Source organism: Protobothrops mucrosquamatus, unplaced genomic scaffold (genome assembly GCF_001527695.2).
Source record: "Protobothrops mucrosquamatus isolate PMUCROS unplaced genomic scaffold, P.Mucros_1.0 scaffold3663, whole genome shotgun sequence".
Taxonomy (NCBI): domain Eukaryota; kingdom Metazoa; phylum Chordata; class Lepidosauria; order Squamata; family Viperidae; genus Protobothrops; species Protobothrops mucrosquamatus.
The window spans coordinates 57790-80322 of record NW_015389622.1 but is presented as its reverse complement, the minus strand read 5'-3'; the positions used below and the strand labels follow the sequence as shown (position 1 = coordinate 80322).

Here is a 22533-nt window from a genome sequence, read left to right as displayed (position 1 = left end):
TAGTGGTCAATATTGTAGAGACAAGCTTAGACAATTAAAAAGCCAGCATCTGCTCTGTGTGGAAACATTTTTTTCTTCTAACATACAGCTAAACATTTAAGAAACATGGAAGCACACAAACAGTGCACTGTCTTGGGTGTGCAAAAGTACATGAAATGTACAAGTGACCCTCCCCTGCAGATAGAAACGTCATAGAAATATTAAAATATATACACATTACAGATTTAAGAAATCCTAAATTATTTTGTAGATACCCATCTTATGTAGAAACAAAAGAATGGAGGAATTTTGTTTGCAATACTTATAGTAGTTTTAGTCTAATATCTGATTCTGTAATTAACCAAATACTTTGGAAAATAAAATACAAGGCTTTCTGTCCTTGAACATGGGTTCATGTTGTGTAGATATGAACAATCAGGTTCATTTCTCTATTGCAGAATTTTATTTTGCACTTGCCCACAAATGTATTAGAGAATGGACATAAACATTTTTTGTTGCTCTACTGATGAAGCTATGATGGTATGACATTTCCTGCCAGGACTTGAAGACATCCAAAGTCTCATTTAACCCCATGATTCTATGACTTTTTTGCAAGTCTGGTAGAATTCTCGCATCTTTTCTGACATTTCCTTCACCCCCACAAATACAGATTTGTTGGGATTGCCAATACCCATATTTACAAATGTGGAATGAAAATTAAAATTGTGGAATTAAGTAAAATCTGCTAAACCATTAGTATTGTTACTTCTTAATTTGGAAGATACTATGCACAAGTTACCAGTTTCAAATATGCATATTTGAGAGACTGCTTGATTTGTGTTAGTTTACTTACATTCATTTCGTATTTTAGGTGGAGAAAATACATATAAAAAAGGACCAGATCAGACCAGTAACTGGAAAATTGTAATTAATTGTAAGCTGCCCAGAGTTAAAAACATGAGATGGGAAAAGGAAAGGAAAAGAAATATTGAAAAAAGAATCCCCCAGTGCATCAGTATGGAAGAAGCAGCTGGAGAGCTACTCAAAATGTTGGCAACTACATTTTAAGTTGTCTTCCCTTCTGTTACGGTAACTTCCTGAGACAAGAGTGTATTTAGCCTGTCCTCTGCTTTTTCATCTGCATGTTCATATAAAAATATGACCACCGCTAGTAAAAACATTTAACTTTAGAAACCATGTCCTGCCTAATTTTTCTACCATGTTTTAAAGCCATAGTGGAATATATAGATTAGGTTCATCCATCACGTATAATTTAAAGCTTTTGAGAGGAATGAAATACCCTTACTATGTAATACAAGCCAATTTATATTATTAAATATAAATTCAGCCAATTGTGGATTATTCAAACCCTGATTTAAAGTGAGCCAAGTTATTGTTTCTTATTACTAAAAACCTTTCAGCAAAATAAAAGTATAATAGGAAACAAAGAATACACAAATAAATGCAACATATAAAATATAGATTTTAAAATTGTATAGCACTTTTGTATAACTTTTGTCAGCACCAAGTAACATTGCTTTTTAAAAATAATCTGCGTGTTAATGACTTACTGCTAAATATTTTTTTTTCTAATTTGTTTCATATCAATAGGCAAAAAGGGTATACTGGATTATTTAATTTATCCATTTCTTCAGTGAAACTAGAAATAAATGTTAAGTATACCTAAACAGGTATTCTTAGCATGAGTTATCTAACAAAATTCTGGAAAGATTCCAACTGAAAAAAAAATCACCGTGGTGGTGAAATATATCTTTTCCTCTCATCCTAATGAGCAAAATCAGCAACTGTTGGGTGTATTTATCATTTAGATCAGGGGTGTCAAACTGCCGACCCGTGGGCCAGTTTCATCATACTGGAGCCACGCCCACCCCATTGCCAGCAACGGCAAAACTCCAATACGTTGCGTGACGTCACATGACGTCGCGAGTTTGACATGTCTGATTTAGATGGATTGATTATATGTCATTGGATTGTCTTCCACTTTTTCTGGCATTACAGACTTCTCAGTAAGATTCAACTGCTAACAATGAAGCTTTGTTGTCAGTTTTCCTTTGATCAAGTACCTGATGATGCACTGGAATAATAATCTAAAATTGTTATGTTTATGCAGACATAACCAACAATTATTTGGATCCTGACCATAAAATTAGGAGTCAAACCTTTAGGTCCTATATTATTGCACATATTTGAATTCCAGATTAAATAAATGTATAATAGGCCAATAAAAAGAAATCAGAAATGAACAGATAATGAAATTTCATGAAATCTCAGTCTTGCCACATAGTGTCTATTGTAAATTGCATGCATTAAGGGTACGCATATTTAATGTTTTTTAAATTTGATTGGTTGAAAGAAGATAAATTCAAAAAAGAATAACCCATATATGTGATAATAGTCTTTTATATACAATATGTGGTCATACTAAAAAGTAACTTTTTCTGCCTTCTGAGAATTCAGTGCTGCTGTGTTATTTAAATATCAACTTAAATTTATGAACTATTTCTGTTGGAAATCTATTCATGTCTCAAGCAGTTTTCTGCTGGGTTGTGATTAGAAAAATGATTACCTTGCAACCCAGCATGCTTTATTTGGGTCAAATAAGAGCGACTAATGGATAATTTTATCAAGAGCATTGTACAGAAGCAGGAAGAAGCTGAGTTGACATAGTCTATTAAGTCCCTGACTTCAGTGAAATGTAGCAGTATACCCAAGTAACCCTGGTTTTCTTGATCCTAACCATGTTTTTCCCCCAAATAAAATAATTAGAAATGTGCATCAAATTTAGCTGAATTCAGAATCTAAAATCCAGCAGTTTTAGAAAGATTTGAAATGTCCAAACAAAAATGGACATACAGCTTTAATTTCTGACCACTTTAAATGGATTTACCAGAACTCATCAATCCCTGTGCTCAAAGATGGTGAACCAATATATTGTAAGGAAGTGCCAGTTTTTCATGCTATGTAATTCTGTCTTCCTGGGGCAGAACTGATCTATGGGATCTGGGATGAGATTAACATTGGGTGCTTGCTTGAAAAATGCTGGATATTCAACTGATCAGTGACAAAAAAAAAAAAAATCAAGTGTTTTTGTTAATTATTATTCCCAAGTCCATATTTTTGTCATAAAAATTGGTGGTGAATATAACTTTTGTATGAATTGCCAAAATACAAGGGCTGTTAGGAAATAAACCTCCATTTAGTTATCAATGACAGACACAGATACAGAACTTTTATTATACACATTAGAAAACTACACCTAACACCACACCGGAAGTGGTGTCATAGAAAATCCCACCAAATGTGAAGATGCCAAAAGTGTACTGCTAGTGAAGTTCATGGAGCATAGTTCGACCATCAATTCAGAAGTCTACTGTGAAATATTACAAAAACTCAGACGAGCTATCCATAACAAGTGTCGGGGCATGCTGACTTCCGGTGTGTTGGTTCATGATAATGCTCTCCCGCACACCACTAGACACACCCAAGAACTTTTGAAGTAGTTCCGTTGGGATGTTTTTGATCACCCCCCCTATAGTCCAGATTTGGCGCTGAGCGACTACTACTAAGGAATTTCAAACCTTGTAAGACGTTATGACAAGTGCCTCAATTTGAATGGCGATTATGCCAAAAAGTAAGGTAATGTAGTTTTCTAATGTGTATAACAAAACTGTATGTGCGAGTATCTGTCATTGATAACCAAATGGAGGTTTATTTCTGAATTGCCCTCCTATCTCTGGATGAGGAGAAGAGGGGGAAACAACTTTTTTTCCTCTCAGACATGAAGCCTTCTTTTTCCCAAAGTTACTTAAGTAATCTATCTGAACTTTTGCAAAAATAATAAAATGTTGATGTAATCTCTACCATTTCTTCATTTTATATTATGAAATCTTATTATGAGTCCAACAGCCCTCCCACATGGACTCATTTGAAATTTGACAGGGTTATTTCTTGGAAAGGGACAGACATCTACAGAAATAATTTAAATTTGTCAAAGAATAACAATAATAAAGGACTATTATTTCCTTTTTTAAAAAAACATCTACATTAAGAAGTATTTGGTGGAAAGATTAAAGACTGTCAAAGGTTACAATGCCAGTAGTTTTCATTAAATTCTTTTGAGGAGAAAACATCACATAAGTATAATGCAAGGAACAGGCCAAGGATAAGAGGAAAACAATATCAAACTGTGTAGTTTTCTGCTGGCCTCTTTTGCTATTACTTTTGTTTTTCCAAGAAGAATCTTCTCCAAAGACTCTCTATTTCCACATTAGGTATCTAAAATACACAAACTTTGGTGTTAATAATTTTTATTAGTGTTTCCCGTGTGCTCTCTGGTTTTATTTCAAGGAATATTGAATTATTTGTTCTTCTTGCTGTTCAAGGCATTCTCAACAGTCTTCACCACCACCAGGCAAAGGCATTGATTCCCCCCCCCCCCGCTTTTCTGATGATTCTTTTCTCTTTTTCACTCTGTTTTCATAGCCATGCATTATATGTAGAAAATACATGGTCTTGGTATTATATATCTTGGACTCATATCTTTGGCATTGGGATTGTTTCTATATTTTCATTCTTTTCCAAGATTTGTCATTTTTTCCACATGAAGTAAACTTCTGTACATTATTGCATAGTTACAGTAATAAACTTTTAGAATAAAAGCTTGTTCCTACTTGTTCCTATTGAAATTCTACTTCTATTTGCATTGGATTGGACTGGCATCAGCAATTGACAAAGTTTAGTTATTGTTTCTCATAACTATTGACTTGGTTCTTATATAACATTAAGATATAACCTGTGATTTACAAATCACAGTGGCCAGTTTCATACGCTGCACTAAATCAAATCCACAGTGCTTTAATTCAGTATATAAACGATCAGAATAAAGCACATTTGCCAAAGCCCATAATGCAAAAAGCAAGTCATATATACGGTAACTATTTTTGACCTTCCTTGTTTCTCTTAAATTAAAAAAAAACTGCCTCCCAAATTGTTTAGAGGCTGTCCAGCAAAGTTTCTGGGAATTAATTTCTAAATGTAAACAATAACAAGAATCCTGATAGACAATATATAAATAAAAATTAGTATTGAATTTGGTTCTTATGTAACATTTAGTTACAATGATTTACATGATTTACAAGTCACAGTGCCAGTTTCATGCACTGCAACATACCAAATGGAAATGACCTCACAATATTTAGAAACTTAATTTCTGTATAGTATTTGCAATCTGATTCTGTAAGAAGCAGAATTAGCAGTTTGATTTTGGCAGCGGATGTCTGCTGCCCCCTGCTGTCCAGCTAATTATGAAAATAAATTCATAGAAAATACTTATATTGGGATGAGACATAAATTTGGGTAGAGTCATTTTAGTGACCAAAATTATATTGGGTAAGTTTACTATTCTCCGTAAGTGTGATGATGGTTCTTAATCTGTTATGTACTTTTCAAGAAAAAATGGCTTCCTTATATTTTGCATATTTGTTACTTGAAGAAATAGAGATTATAAATACCTTTAATGATTTACCCCCATGGAACAAAATCCTATCATAGTTAAAATGATCCTGCTTAGGAGAATAATTGATTAATAAACAGGTAACACCATCATCTATAACTTCATGCCCTCCCAACCTTAAAAGCTCTGAAAAAGAGACATCAATTCTTCATACAATGACAAATGTAAAAGAAGGGAAACAAAGGTAAGACCTGTAACCTGGATTAAATCAAACTAATATTAAATGTACAGTTATAAATGAGACATGTCCTTCTAGTTTTTAAATTACAAGAGGACCAAACATAATAAATGACAACTAAGCCAGTGATCTATACGTAGGTTATCCATCCTAATGGAGAACTAACAACAAATAGAACAACAATAATTGACTAGGTATGTATCCCTACTGCCATAATAGGAACATTTTAAAACACAAGTGTTATTCCACAGATTCCAATATATTGGCTTTGAAGATAGTGGTATGTTGAAAATACAGAATTAAGGCAGGACACCTCTAAATAAAGTTCAGTTCACCAATAACATAGCTGTTGGTTTGATATGGGATGTTGAACAGCACCTTGCCTGGATAGGAATTTGTGCCCCATGAGTAATTATGCAATTTCCTAGGAAGAAAATTATATATAAAAACACAAGAAGACATTATATCAAATGTCTCTTTGGCATTCTTGCCTAACACCATAGATTCTAAAGACACAACATTATTCTGGAAAGTGATAAATGCCAATTTGAATGAAGATAAGAACAATGCAGAGCTTTGAGTGACCAAAAAGGAATGGGTGATCCATTTATATTAGATGGTTCCCCATCCTACCGCACTCCAGTTAATTCTCCAATTAATCTAAAAAGTTGTGGCCCCCTGGCTCTTTAAAAGAAATTGAATGTCTGATCCTGGCATTGCCATTAGGCATAGATCCCGGAGAAGAATATGTCTCTCGTTATTAAAAGGAATTATTGTCTCATGGAAGCCTATTTTGGCTAAACTACTTAATAGCATTAATTCTTCTGGCCTACTTTTCCAAGACTGGAATTCAAGCATAGTGATTCCAATATACAAAAATGTTTGCTACCGATATGTAATGGTTATTAATAGTATTAGCACACATTAGCACACTTACCACCTAAGTGAAGACCTAAAACTGGGAAATAATTTTTTACCTTCTCTCATCCATCCTAGAAACAAGGTCTGTTTTAGCTCATTATTTAATATTCTGATTATGTTCTGCTTTGACCCACTTTCTTAAAATTAAGCCATTCTTAGTGTGGATTGATGAATTCCTTCTGTTTCAATTGGTTGAGAATTATGCCAATATATGTGCCTGGGTTCTGATTGGATGGAAATTTAATGGGGAAAATATGTTAATAGCTCCTCCCCAGAAGACATTGTGCTCCACACTGAAAGAAGAAGTCAGTCTGAGGAGATTTTGATTGGCTGAAGAAGGCAGTGGCCCATCCTGTTTTCCCTTTCCCATGTAGGGCATTTAAGCCTGAGGTAAACGTAGCATGGAGGAAGTTTCCTGTTTTCTTAATAACTAGATGCTGCTAAATATGAATCTTCATTAGTCTTTGGCACAAAGACACTCTGGAGGAAAAACAAATTAAAACAAACATAACACAGGCCTAATTTGACCATTTCAAGCCCTTTACTGTGACAAATATCTTTATTATTTTGGGAAGGCCGCCATTTTAATGTGTATTTTTAGCAAGGAAGGGGCCACTTCTGAAATTATTTCTGCCCCTTTCAGCACTCCTATTTTCTACAGGGTGAATACCAGGTATGAAGAGAATATTTTTCTCTTTAAAATATTAGGGAGAGCTTGTTATTTTAATCTCCTTAAGGTGTTTCAGGTATGGGAAATTCTAGGGTGTCATTACTTATAAATAATACTAAATACTTACACAGGATTAGGTGCCTGTGCCTGTGTGTGTTAGGCCATTTTTTGAAATAATCTATGCACTTGGGAACAAAGAATATCAAGAAGCAGCAAGCTGCATCCACAGAGGCCCTCACAAGCTTGAAAGATACAAGTTAATACATATTACAGTTTCATCAGTTTTTTTTAAAAAAATAACCAGTTACTAACCCCAACACTCTGAAACACATTTGAAAAGGCAAACAATAGCCACAGTTGAATTCTTTTTCCAAGTGGCGTTTTCAAATCAGCTGTCATAAAAATGGTACAGGCTAAGATTCATTTTTTATTAATCCTATAATAATATATTACTTTATAGTGTATTTGCATGATAGATCCCATGCAAACGCACTCTCCTCACACTTTTTTATTGCTAAAGGGTTCAAAAGGCAATGGAGCTAAAAAGATGATGAATAAAACAAATAGTCACTGAGATTGTCTTGTTTCATACTTCTGGGGTTTAGTTGGAATAGAACAAAGAAGTATTCTGCAATAAAGGCAAGGTTTTACTTTGGAGAGTGCATTTCTGACTTAGTAATATCATTTTAATATTGATTAAATATGTTGATAGCCTTCTTGCTATCTTTTTGCTTGTGCCAACCTTCTAATTTTTTAAAATTAATGTCAGGGAAGTTACCTGTTCTCTATTCTGAAATCAAGGTACAGAAAAGTTTACTGCAGTATGAAAGACCTCAAATTAGCAAAAAGAAGAGAGAGAGAGAGAGAGAGAGAGAGAGAGAGAGAGAGAGAGAGAGAGAGTATGTAAGGAGAAATTTATATTTTTTACTGGATAAGAAACATCTATTTTTCATGTTTATATTCTGCAGCTTTTGGTTACCTAGTGGTTCAGTTCTATTGGCAGGAGATGAGGTAAGCAAGACACCATGGTGTGAATTCATTTGGATCTAGATAAAATATTCCTAAATACTTATCATTTTCATATGTCTTCTCAGAAATTAAGCATAAGGAAGTAATTCAGGAACAGAATTAGTAGTATTACATACTATAAATTATAGGCTTTTCTTGTCATAAAGACAAGAGTTTAGTCATTTAATTATTAATCATGTTCTTTAAATACATATGGCTGTGTTCCCATAATATAATATGCCAAAAAACAGAACAGTTAACAAACAGTCATGCTGCCTGTTATTTGTTTGTTGGGTTTTTTTTGTGTGTGTGGTATTTGGCTCTGAAGTTCTGCTTCTCAGTCTTAGGCTTATTTTGTCATCCAGATTTAAAGCAGGCAACATTTTGAGTTACGAGAATCAAAGTTACACTTTTTGGTATGAGTCTGGATGACATTGAAAATTTAAAAGATTTGTAGCAATTGTAACAGAAAATAAGTTGACAGAGAACATGTGTTGCTTTTGGTTTATTATTCATGCCGGTGTAGCCTATATAATAATTACTATTTCTTATTAAATTCATGTTACAGTTATTAAATTTTCCTTATGGGTATATTGAAATCAGTATTTATATTTAAATTAACAGTTTTTAAGACAACACATATGCTTTATAATCTATTTTTAATCTTAGTTTAAAAAAAAGATTTGTAGAAAGGGCAGGGCAAGGTTCTTTCCCAGTCTGGTGTTGCCCAAATATATTGAGTGGGAATTCTGAAAACTGCAGTCCTGAGCTGTCCAGGAAAATTAAATTGGGTAAAATTAGGAGAGGAAGCGCATATAGACAACAAAGTTAGTTGACTTGCTCACTTTTTTCATGTCAGTAACAACCTACATAAGGACATGAAAATTATGCATTATTAAAATTTAAATTTAATCTTGTAAAATTTGTTCTTATTTGAATGATTTACAATGATTATGCATTTTGTCCAAAAATATAATCATATAGACTTACCACCACCAAGAACATGGGTAATTCTGTTTTTAATTTAGAATAGGTAATTGAATTGCAAATTAGCATATATCAAGATAGCATTGATAATATTAGTGGTGTCATTCATTGTCCAAACTTATAATTACACCAATTAATAACTGTTGATTTGATCAATACAATTAGCTTAGGTTACTCAATGCTTTTTATATGTAGTAACATTTTAAAATATCAAATACTGTGGTAACTTGCAGAAATGAGACCAATACAATGTATATATAAAATTCAATTATATTGTACTTTATGTAACAAAAATGTGGAAAAGATATAACATTTACTCATAGTATATGAATAAAGATATAACATGTATGCATAGTGTATTTTTCATTATATCCTTTCTATAACTTTAATTTTAACCAAGAAATTATTTTTATTTTAACAGGTAACTTCATTGAGGAAAATGAAACATAACCAGAGTTACTGTCGAACACCTCCCACTATTACCATCCATTTAAAGCCAAATGAATCTAAATCATATCAGCAAAAAAAGACACTTGCCCTTAAGCGCCCTAAATTTAAAGACTGCCGGGAGACCTCTGGGAAAAACATTAATCATAATATTAAGCCAAAACAGTCAAAAGGTTCATGTCTAATTATTCAGCGTCAGGAAATGACAGCTTTCTTTAAACTATTTGGTAGGTTTTTTTATATTCACTAATAGAATTTTATATCTATGTATACACATGCACATATGCATACAGTACATAGTTTTATACATGCTTACATGCTATCAAGTCATTTATACAGACTTATATGCAAACAGATATGTAATATTTCATATTTCAATAAAATATACAAACTGATTGTGTGTGCATGAGAGGTAACTCAGAAATTTAAACTTAAACAAAAACATTAGGATTTTATCCTCATGGGAACCAAAATATAAATAAAAATCTCCTGTTCTTACAGAATTCATACATGTCGAAGTTAAAATTAGATAAGGCTCATAAATTTATATATTATACAGAAGTTACTGTTTTGTATTCATACCATTCCCCCCCCCCTTGGTTTTGATTATCTTTAGAGACAACATCTTTTTTCCCCCAAATAGCTGGAGGCTTTATACTCAAAATCAGAAATTATATATTAAAAAAATACAATTTTATTGTTAAAAGGGTGATTTCAAAGAATGTGTTCTGAGATTATAATTAGTTTGTCAGTGCTGCCTTATTTTACAGATGATGATTTGATACAAGATTTCTTGTGGATGGACTGTTGCTGTAAAATTGCAGACAAGGTAGGCTTATTGCTTTTAAGTCAGTATAACTTTAAAAATCAGAGGATTTATATTCTGTTGTCATCTATCAAACCTTATAGTTTCATGCTAATTTCAACTTAATAATTTCAACTTAATAATTCAATTATTGTTTTAAATAACATAAAATTTAAAATATTGTGATTAGAAGTGATTGACTCCCATAGATCAACATTTTAATAATACAAATCAACATTTTATGAATCTAAATAAAAATAATTTATTCATAAACTCTTATTGAGATATAAATGAGAATGTGGAACTAATTCTTAATACGTACATACTGGACATTAAAAGTGTGAAAAATATTTATTCAAAACCCAGCTGTAGGCATTAAAATAATTTTAACTGATATTCAAATGCTGCAATGAATAAATTCATAAAATATTATTGAGAGAGTTGAGTTCTGCTACATGAATCTGTTAGGGATTAGAAAACAACAAATAACTTGAGGGCAGTGGCTGTAGGTATTGGTGCCCAATACAGTATCACAGGATTATGCAGAAAGTGGCACACTGCATAGCATACTAACAATTTATGTGAAGGCTATTATGTAATTAGCAGCACTTTACTCTGCAGCATAAGGCCATTAGCTGCAATTTAGTGTGGCCCATTTTTCTCTATATCAGTTTTACATCACTTTCTGTTTTCTAAATTTCCACTATAACTGAAAATTACCTGATCCTTAATCTGTTGGTTAGCAGCAATATGTCTGGCCCTGCTTTATGTCTTATTAATGAAGTTAAGACAATGAAAACATGAGACAAGTTTCTATGGCAGAATATGAGTGAAAAACCCAATGGGAGGTATGATTTACTTGAATTTTAAAACCATTCTGTGCTTGGCAATTAATTACAAATAATGATTTTTTTTTGGTTGATAATTTTTTTTCTGTTGATTTTATCAAATGACCATTTTGTTATTTTTAGGCTAAAGGAAAAAGAGGAACATTAATATTTTACTTTCTTTCAACAGTATCTTTTGGCAATGACTTTTGTTTATTTCAAGAGGGCTGGCTATAGTATAAACGAACACACCCGGCTTAATTTCTTTGTTGCTCTGTAAGTAACTCTAAACTTTATGGTTATGATTAAAGTGCAAGAGACAGCATCTATCATTTGAGAGAAGAGTAGTTAGAATAAAGCCTTGCTTGCTCCAACAAATAAATATTTATATTTATAAATTTGCGTTCTTTATAATTATATTTAGAATATTTACATCTTGAAGCACTTTAGGATTAGTAGGCTGATAGAAATTTAATTTCTAAAATGGTATATAAACCCAACTAGCTTGTCAAAACTAAGTAGAAGAGTGACTGATTTCTGCAGATTTCTAATATTTTAAAATGAAAGTTAAGAATGGAAATATTTATATTTTATGTAAAAAAATCACCAAAATATATAGTTGTGTTGTGTAACCTTGTTTTGGAAAGAAAGACTAAGGATAGTAGAGCCCTATTTATTAATTCTTTACCAAAATGGTTACCTAACATTCAATTTCTTTTTCAATGTATATTTTTGGAGTTCTCTGTTTAAATGAGGTGCTTAAACTTTCTGATTTGAATAGGCTTCACATTTCACCTTAAATATAAGGCGAAAATTTCATTTAATCTAATTTTCTAAATCTTTAGGTGACTTCTTCAGTCACTATACTGGGAAAAATTAATAAATGTTTACAATTTAAAAACAACCTTAATGAAAATTGTTCATAATCTAAAACTAGAGACTACTAAGTCTTAGAAAAATAAGTACAACATTAAGCAATTATATATTTAAAAACCCAATATTTGGACTAAATAGTATTTTTGCTCAGTTTGCTTCAGTCTAAGTGAAAAGCTATGAAGTGAGATTTTGGCGGTAATTATAAGCATTCTTAGACTGCTGTTTGGTAGGCAAGACTCATGACTGTGTTATGGGATTTGCTTTACCATAATTTATTAAATACAAACAATTGCTGATGTTCATGCATGACACTCAATCAAGATATCATATAAAACTTTTAAAGTGATAATTTCCCTTTATTAAGTAACAAATCTTAATTATTAAGCCATCCAAACCTGGCTGGGCTGGAAGATTCCATGCCTGTATTCCTCTCATCTGCACAAGGGGGTTGTATAGCCACCATAAAATGAGAAAGTTGAAGCCATCTTTAAGTTGTCCACAGTAAAACAAACTGTTGATTTGATGGCAAAACAGTGCTTTACTAAACTCAGAAAAAAAATCTACGCTCTTGTGGAAACTCCTGAAAATTACTGAGAAGCTAAGTAAGCTTTATTCTTCTCTCTAATAGTTCAACTCCTTTAAAGAGAATGATTCAAATAACTTTATTAGACTTTATTAGACATTCAGAAAAGTGCGTGTGTGTGTGTCTGTGTGTGCATACAAACAATCATAAAACAAAACAGTCAAGAAAAAGGGATAAAACATAAAATACAGAAGAATCAACAAATAATGCAAAAATGCCTTGGACCTTATAGTTTCTAATATGTCATTTATTATAAATAAATATATTTTTGGATTTATTCACTTATATATTTCTATGTATTTACTCACTTGGCTGCAACAAATGAAAGATACTAATTCATGTCTGATCAGATGGTATCTGACTCTACAACCATATCAATGTAATACTGTACATCAGCGGTTCTCAACCTATGGGTCGCGACCCCATTTGGGGTCGATCGACCATTTCACGGGGGTCGCCAAGCAAGGCTGTCCACCATTTTTTTCCCCTTTTCCGGCGGGTACCTTACCTCCCTTGGGCTGGGCCAGCTGGTGGTCGGCTTGCTCCGTCTCTGCTGCTTGCCAGCTACGCCTCGGCCGGCGCAGGGGGCGGAACCACACATGCGCGGCGCTCCCGGGCAGGGAAAGTCCTTGACTTACGACCGGTTGGGTAGTCCTCGATTTACGACCGGTTTAGTCCTCGACTTACGACCGGTTTAGTCCTCGACTTACGACCGGTTTAGTCCTCGACTTACGACCGGTTTAGTCCTCGACTTACGACCGGTTGGGGGTCACGGCATTAAAAAGGTTGAGAACCACTGCTGTACATCGAGGGACAAGAAAACTTCATAACTGACATTATCTCTGTATGGTAAAGATGTTGAGATTATACTAACCTCATGAAAAGAAAAAAAAGATTATTGATTTTTTTCCTTTCAAAGAGATGAGGTATGTGGACAAGTAAGCTGTTTGAAAGAATTGCAGGCACCTCTATTGCTTTCTTTCCTTCCCAATTTAGGCTCTATTTTGACACTGTCACTATATGTTGACTAGTTTGTTTTTTGGCTCTGCAGTCACAATTCAGTGATGATATTTTGTCCCACTAATAGAGGGAATCAGCACATCTACCATGATGAGTGCGAATTCAGTTCAGTATTGTCCATATTGCATGGGGTTGGTCAAATCCAGGAACTTTTTTCAAGATACAAGGCAAAGTTCAACAATGGGGGGGGGCATTTTCTATTCAATCTTCTGCCTACATATTGTGTATATCAAAATCATCTTCTACAAGTACTTTAGCAGTAGAAATAGCGATGTCTGGATCTCAACCTATTTTGCTCCAGGCAGGCTACATTATTTAGTATTGGCAGTTGGGAGTTATCAATACTCTTCAAGTTTTCTTGGAGGAGGGCATCTTTTTGTCTTACTTCTGGGGGTGGTATAAGGCTCAAAACAGGTAGCCAATATATGGGAGTACTTCATATTGTCCACTAACAATGTGCATTGACTCATGCAACTGTACATCAATCCTATTTGTGTGTGGGGGCTATTAAGCCATACTGTGGTACAATACTCTGCTGCTGAATAAACTGAACTCAGCGCAGGATGACTGTTCATGTCTGTGACATTCCTTAAGTCAAACGTGTCCCCTGGATGGTGCTAAAGAACAGTCACTTCAAGACAAAACATCATAAGCCTCGAAGATACGGCAGTCAATTAATCCTAGTGATCTGGCTATATCACATTACATCATAGTATGCTGTTGAAACAAAATCTGTGAATATACAGACAAAGACAGTTGGGAGAACTTTTAAATCAAGTATGACTACAAAAAGATGCAGCCTCTTTATTGATTCAAAGAAGTCCTTCCTGCAAGTTGAGAAGCATCTATCTAAGGATTTGAACAGCTCTATATAATAATATATTGTATCAATTACAGTATATAATAAATATAGAGTATAAATTACAGTATATAAACTGTTTTATATTATATGCAACATTATCCTGATAAGTGAATAAAATAAGCAAAATTCTAAATTGATCAGTATTTTAAGACAACCATCAAATTTAATATTTTATAACAATTGTTTCATTGAATTTTGCCAAGTCTCTGCTGTATCCATAGATAAATAAACATGTTTTATTAGGGTAAATAAAATTTAGTGTCAAGTAAACTAGCACTATCTCCTCCTTCCCCTGCAACTGGTTCTGGTCAACGCTGGAGGGACAAATCTAGCCATTGGTCCTTTTTATGAGGGGTGCCTAAGGGTTATAGGTAAAGCTGCTGGGTGAGGTCATTAATCAGCAGGGAGTGTAGTATCATAAGTATGTTGATGATATCCAGATGTACATCTTTACTGCAGGCTGAATTAGTGATGTGCTTGAGGTGCCTGGAGATCCAGAGTGTCCAGAGGGGTTGCTGTGAGAGTCTGGAAAAAGGGCTATAACAAAACCTATTGAAATGGAGTGGCATTTTTAAATTTAATTTTTTATTTTTAAAATAGTAACAGAAAAAGAAAAAAAAACAAAACACAAATATTATAATGAAGGGTATATACTCAAAGGAAAAAATGCATGAAAGATGCTTTAAAAAGGTAAAAAATACAAAAAGAAAAAAGAAACAAAATATATCATTAGAAAAGATAACAGGTACAATTCTATATGTACTATACAATTGTATATGTAAATACAATTCAAGTGCATATATATTTATTTCTTTATTTCTTATATACTTATGTTATCATTCTTTTTTAACATACTATATTTTGTATAAAACTCCATATTCCATTATACTTGTCCATATAAAGTTCACACCTATACTCATAGGTGATAAGTGTAATTAGTTCTTCAATCCTATGAGTAAAGGGGACCATACATTTATCTTTTCAGTGCTGCAATATCAATTTTTTAGCCATAGTAAGGGCACAGCGAATTCATTTAGGTTGTCCAGTTGTCAAATTCCATGTGATAGGTATATAATTGAAGTGAATTTTATCCTCTGAAAATGTTTGCTTTTGTTACACAGTCATATTTATGTAATCCACTACTTTCTCCCAAAATCCTGAAGCCCTACTCACCATTACTCATTCCCTGGACACCTCTTGATTTTACTATTGCAATGCAAGACTGCTCTTGAAGATCCCCTCTCCCCACCTGAAAGTTTAGCTGGTCCAGGATGCAGTGGCAAGTGCAGTTCTGGTACTCCAAAGTTTCCATATTTTGTGTGCACTGCAGTTATCTTTCGAATACAGTTCAAAGTGCTGGTTATCATCTTTAAAGCCCTGAATGGTAAAGGCCAAGTTATTTGCGAGTCCACCTCTCTCTGAGGGTATCTGCCCATCTTACCAAATCTAAAAGAGTATATGTGCTCCAGATCCCCTCTATCAAACAATGCCATCTGGCAAGACTTAGGAAGTGTTCCTTCTCTGTAGTGGTACCGGTCCTATGGATCACTCTCTCCCCTGATATCTGAAGGCCTTCTACTTTCTTGATCTTCCACAAGGCCATGAAGACCTCATGAAGGCTCATCAGGTGCTGAGCCAGGATGTGAACTCAGCTGTGTTGGTAATTGGTTGTTATGGTACTTTATGACAGTAGGATGGTCTTTAATTTTAAATTTGTATTTCTAATATATTTATATCGATTTTATTGTTCCTAATCTCATACTGTGTAAGATGACAGCCATATAGAGCTTTGAAATAAAAACATACATAGGAGAAATATCAATTATGCAAAGCCAGATATTTTAACTTGATTTGCATTTAGCACTGTTTTTGTATTCTGAAATTGCAAGATTTAGACATTTCATTTCTTAAAAAGCTGAGATTTTCAGGCTGTCTGAATTTCTATCTAATTCTGTATTTTGGCTTCTGACTTTCTTTGCACAAACAACACATGTAGCTCTGAGTTTGGTTCTATGAATATTAGGTTAAGATAAGCAAATGTCAGAAATGATAACCTATTTTCCTACTATGAAATATAAGCTTAGGGACATTTGTCCAAACTAAATTGTTTTGAGCAATCTGTAATGACATGGGGATGGGAGTAAGAAAAACGATGGGAGACAGTGGTAAACATCTGATTAAAGTTATGTTTAACCTCCTATACATGTTATTGTAGATACCTTGCAAATACAGTTGAAGAAGACGATGAAGAATCAAAATATGAGATTTTCCCATGGGCTTTAGGAAAAACTTGGAGAAAACTCTTCCCAGATTTCTTGGCTCTGAGAGATGAACTGTGGAGTAAAATGGGTTATAGAGCTATAGTAAGCAGACGTTGCTGTGAAGAGGTAAGAAAAGTATGTTTAATATTATTAAGAAATAGGATAGGTAAATTATAATAAACAACTTCTGTTTTCCAATACAGCATCTTTCCTTGTTTTCAAAACTAGTAGTTATTTTTAAACACTGTCAAAATTATTATTACTCACTTTAATTGCTAGTTGATATCATGTTTTCAAAGCACTCTAATGAATAATTGATCTTCATCAAAGTGGGTGCATGTTTTAGAAAACATAATACTAGCACTTATTGGAAAATATGAAATAACCTATGAATACCGAGTACATTATATAATTAATTTGATACTAGCTGTAAATATTTGGGGCTTATTTTGAAGCAAACCACATAGAAGTCATGATCTCCTTCAAAACTAAATTTACATAGGTTATAAATTTAGGTTGTCATACAAAACTTCTTTGATCTTATTGTATCTTTAAGTCCCCTAAGTGCAGCACAAACATGTCCTGGTAACCATTTTTATATGGTTGTATAAAATGTTCTGTCATAAAAATTGCATTTCTCTCATCAATCCATAGTTGAGGTAGCTTAAACTCCTCAATAGCTACTACGCTTTTAATAAAGTGTTTTCCCTTTATCTGATAGCATTTTTGCTGTACATAATCTAGGATAATTCATTGAAAATGTGGTTGATATAGTGGGCAGCAGCTGGGATCTGCTCATTTTGGCTATTTGAGTCGTATATCTCTTCTCTTCCAGATGCTAGACACTGTTTTTGGCTGTTTTGACTTGGGTTGCAAAATTGTCTAGAACCAGGGCTTCCACAGAACTTAAGCCTATATTTTGCATTTCCAAATAACTTATCAGGTCTTAGGAGCATGGTGGTTCAAGTGGTTAAGATGCTGGGTAGGAGGTTAGCAAGTCCATATTCAAGACCCGAGAGCTGCCATGGGGTGGGGTTGAGCTCCCATCCTTAACTTCAGTTCATGCTGGGGACATGAAAGGAGCCCCCAACTGGGTGTTGATGTCACTGGCTAAGTCTTTCCACCTGAAAGCACCTTGGTGCTTCTGACACAAGTTCAGCATCAAGTCTTAAATGGGTTTCTTATATACACAGATTTAGCATTCTTTTGAATGTCAATATATTAATACTTTACAGCTGGGGTAGTCTATAAACCCAGTAAAATAGAGGAATGAATTGAGAGATAGATAATAAACACTCTTCTGAAAATGTATATTTATTATTTTGATATGCTACCCATCTCACTAAAGGTTCAATTTAAAATTGGGAAAAAAAGTTCTGGGTTCTTCTAGTTGTTCGATACTGGTTCTGTTATCACTGAGTCCATTATAGGTTTTCCACTGCTTCTGTCAAATAGGTGTTTTAAATGACTTTATTTTTTACTGTTTCTATTACTTGGGAAGATTTGTTCGCAGTGCAAAGCGAATTGCAATTATTCTATTGCTGATCGGTTTCCAGCCAATAAGTGTCTATGGCCTGCATATAAGATGGTCTTATCATTACTATTAATTTGGCCAGTCTCTATCCATCTGATCTCACTGATACCTAAGATGTCTAGATTAAGGAGCCACAGAAGTTGAGCAGATTTTCCAACCTGTGTAGCATTCTCACATTCCACATCCCAATTCTTGTGATGGTCTTGGCTGAGAAGGTCAATTTCAACTTCTGGCACCAGACCCCATGGCCAGTTTGCTCTGGTGTTGTCATATGGCTTGTTCACTAAATTTTCTTGAGATTCTTCTTGCTGTTTTGGTTTCTTCACCTTACAAAATATCATAGAATAGTGCATTGAGTATTGACAGCCACTGGCCAACAACTTTATTGATTTTAAGAAAGCATTTGACAGTGTCCACCAAGAATCTCTCTGGAAGATCCTATATCTATACTGTGTACTGACAGTCTTCATTAGTATTTTTTAAACTTATACCTACAATAAAATTGCTGCATTAAGACTGAAGATGGCCATACAGACTTCCTCAAAATTATTACCAGAATTAGACAAGGCTGTATTCTATCACTGCTCCTCTTCCTCGTGGCCCTTGAATATGTTATGTGATGAACATCACGCATTGGGAAAGACATTCATTATTCTGACCAAGACTGTCTTGGCGACCTGGATTTTGCAGATGATATTGCCCTACTTGAGGAAGACAATAAGTGATGACTGTCTTAGATGAAGAAGCAACCAAAATTGGCCTCAGGATAAGTGCCAAGAAATCTAAGATCATGTATGTGAGTTCCACCGCACAGATACAGGGAATCACATTCAGATCACAGTGACTTGAGAAAATAGAAAGGGTTACCTATTTGGCTAGTATAATAGTCCAAAATGGAGATGCAGAGATGGACATCAAGTGCTACATGGGAAAATCAACAGCTATTTTCGAAAGGATGAATAAAATATGGTCCTCATTATCTATATCACTGAAATGTAAACTCTGTTTGCTTGCCTCTATAATGATCCTGACAACCATTTATGCCAGCAAGACATGGAAGGCATCAGGAAGTATTAAAAAGAGTCTTGATGTCTTCCAACAAAGATGCCTTCATCAAATACTAAAGATTCCCTATTTTGATCATATTATTAATGAAAAAGTGCTCCAAAAAAAGTTTCTGCTGAAAACTACATAACATTGTTGCATGCAGAAGACTCCAACTTGCAGGTCATATTCTCTGCATGGAGAACAATCAAATTCCCAAGATGGCAATGAGATGGACCCTCCTCCCAATGCCAAATGACCAACAGGATGTCCTTGAAACACATGGCGAAGAACATTCATGGAAAACTTAAAGACTCTAAAAATCACATGGGAAGATGCTAAAGTACTTGCCCAAGACCAAAAAATGCTGGAGATCCCTTGCTTCCCAATATGGTACATAGCACAGGAGGATCTAATGCTTAAAAAGAAATTACTTAGGAAATGTGCTATTTTGCCTACCGGTAATCCTTGAGTTATGAATGTAATAGAACCTGCCATTTACATTCATAACCCGAGGATTCGTTACTTGGAACATGTTAAATAAATGTGATACCTCCTTGCTTTCCCCAATGCATTCGTTAATGAAATGGGCAGGTCGTTAAGTACACATGAGGTATCTCAGGGTGGAGACCATTTGGGCCCTAGTGCTGGAACAGGCCACCTGCTTCCAACCACCCAAGTGGTGGTTCAAGATATCTCACGCTCTACTTACAGTCCTTTGGGGTACTCATAATTGCTTCACCACCACCCCCATCCTGCCCTACCAGGTCTCCACAGGCACTGGGCCTGCTTTGCGAGCCCATCAGTTTCCACTTGCTCCACCCCACCTTGTTACCGATCGCTCAATTACCTTTCGAAGATCTCCAGAGTTCCAGAACTTTTCTGACCCGTGGCAGATGCTGGCAAAACTGTCACAGATAGAGGTATGGAATGAAGCTGTCAGGATAGTCCTCAATTCTCCATGCAACCTCTTTTGCATTTTTGACCTTTTATATCAGATTTTTCCGAACATTCATTTGAAAGTGGTGCCTGCTTTTTCCCTTTCTCTTGCTCTATCCCTATTAGACCAACTTTGCTAATAAATAGCGGAGTTTTTGGCTGTTTTATAATTATCTTCTTTTTAATTAAGAAAATGATATTTGCCCACTAGCCTTTATAATTTTTGTGTACTGTTTGCTATATGATAGTTCTGATGCAGTCCTTTCTGAGATAAGTGTCTTTGATACAGGTAATGGCAATTGCTTCAACACATTATGTATGGCAGCGAGAACGGTCTCTTTACCATAGTGGAGCTATAAGAAACAGTTGCAGAAACAAAGTACAGTTGCCTAGAGGACCCAATGCCACACCTGTAGACTGTGAACTTTGTGGGAAAAAAACACGATATATAAGGCTGGGATTATCATCTTCCTCCTCCACTGAAACTTTGGAAATGATGGAGCACCAAGTCGCTCCTGGATTGCTTGATCCAACAGATAAAATGCTCCTTGATCCATCATATCATTGTCGCTCCCAAGGTAGGTCAAGTGTCCATAGAAATAAAATTATACTGTAATGCTTAAACTTCTAGTCTAACTATAGCCAAGAAATCAAAAGGGCTGTATGTTTAGAGTTCACATATATCATATGTCTCTCTGGCTGGGAATGTTTTGTCTCTACATGAAAACTACAGACTGGGGTTAAACTTAAAATACTGTTAAATCTTCTGAGGCCATAGTCACAATAACCAATGACGGAAATTCCATTCTGATAAACAAGATTAGTTTATACTTAATATTCAGAGCATAGTCCTGTGTGTATTAAAAGTATAAAGGAGCACCACAGCAGCGGTCAAGGCTGCATATTTAGCATGATACAAAAAGTTTTTGTATGAAGTCCAATAGATAAATTACTGTTATATTCATTGCCCTAAATTCTTTACTTTACGAGCCACACTTTATATAATCTTATTGCACAAGGGGATTGTTGTGTTCACTTCATTTTTTATTGAATTAGTTTCCTGCCAATTTTTTCTTCATATATGTTTTATATTGTTTCTGCAATTGAAAATTATGATCACGCATACAAAAGTGTCTCATTTAAATTGTGAGTTTACATAATTTTACTATACTTAATTCTCTTTGCAGAAAGCTAATTAATTTTAGCAGAAAAATAAATCTAATTTATTCATTTTCAAAACCATGAATCAATTTCCATGCTAGTGGCATTACATTAATTTTGAATAATAGTACAATATTTGTTTCTTAATAAAGATAGAACAACGGACCTAAGGATGACAAAGTGTATAACTGGCACCGATAACAGTGAATGTAATAATGAAATGGATTATGACAAGTATATTGTTCTGGATATTTTCTGCTAAATCATTAACTTATCTTCTGAAATTTATTTACATATTAAGCCATGGAATCCTTATGCTGGGGACACTGAAAATATTGAAGTTACTTTGATTTAGGCGTGATTATTTTTAGTAAGCAATCGACAGTCATTCTTCCTGATTACTCCATAAAGTCTCATTGATAGTTTTGGTACCAAACAAAAATATCAACATTGATACAGCTGTAAAAAAAAGTTACACAAAGGCCTTTGATCTGTGGTGTTTTAGTCTGTACTGCTACCCAAGAATTGGTAATGAAAGAACATCTAATGCACCAAGAACATTAGAGTTAATGAGCTGAAGGAAAGAACAATAGAAAATATTCTAAGCAATGTATATAGTTCACTGGAAAGCCTTTTTACAATTTTATTTTGCTAGCTGGGTTTTTCCTTCTATTATTCCTATTTATGTAATCTGTTCTGAATTATCCAAAAGCATTCTTGTTTATCAATAATGACACGCTAAGCTCCCAAATGCTTCCATTTTTTTGACAGATGAACTGCCAAGTAATGGGAAAAAAAGTAATCGAGATAAATCCATGGACTGGTTTACTGGAAATGAAGAATAACAGAACTTAACAAGTTTCAAAATGAATAGGAAATTAAACACAAAATACATGTC

At 34.2% G+C, this 22533-nt stretch overlaps 1 protein-coding gene across 1 annotated transcript; it reads left to right on the top strand.

Annotated features, from left to right (window-relative positions):
* Nucleotides 1–9715: 9715 nt before the first annotated feature.
* Nucleotides 9716–22480, top strand: SPDYA (speedy/RINGO cell cycle regulator family member A). The gene is made up of 6 exons (XM_029286432.1): nt 9716–9950; nt 10494–10552; nt 11546–11631; nt 16912–17083; nt 20764–21052; nt 22407–22480. The coding sequence occupies exons 1-6, from the start codon at nt 9716–9718 to the stop codon at nt 22478–22480; spliced, it is 915 nt and encodes a 304-aa protein (XP_029142265.1).
* The last annotated feature ends 53 nt before the right edge of the window (nt 22481–22533 follow it).

Excerpts from the sequence above, each read along its gene's own strand:
- SPDYA (XM_029286432.1), top strand. The coding sequence starts at position 9,716 with ATGAAACATAACCAGAGTTACTGTCGAACACCTCCCACTATTACCATC. Across the intron at positions 10,553-11,545 it reads GCTGTAAAATTGCAGACAAG|TATCTTTTGGCAATGACTTT; the intron begins GTAGGCTTATTG and ends TTCTTTCAACAG. Across the intron at positions 11,632-16,911 it reads CTTAATTTCTTTGTTGCTCT|ATACCTTGCAAATACAGTTG; the intron begins GTAAGTAACTCT and ends ATGTTATTGTAG.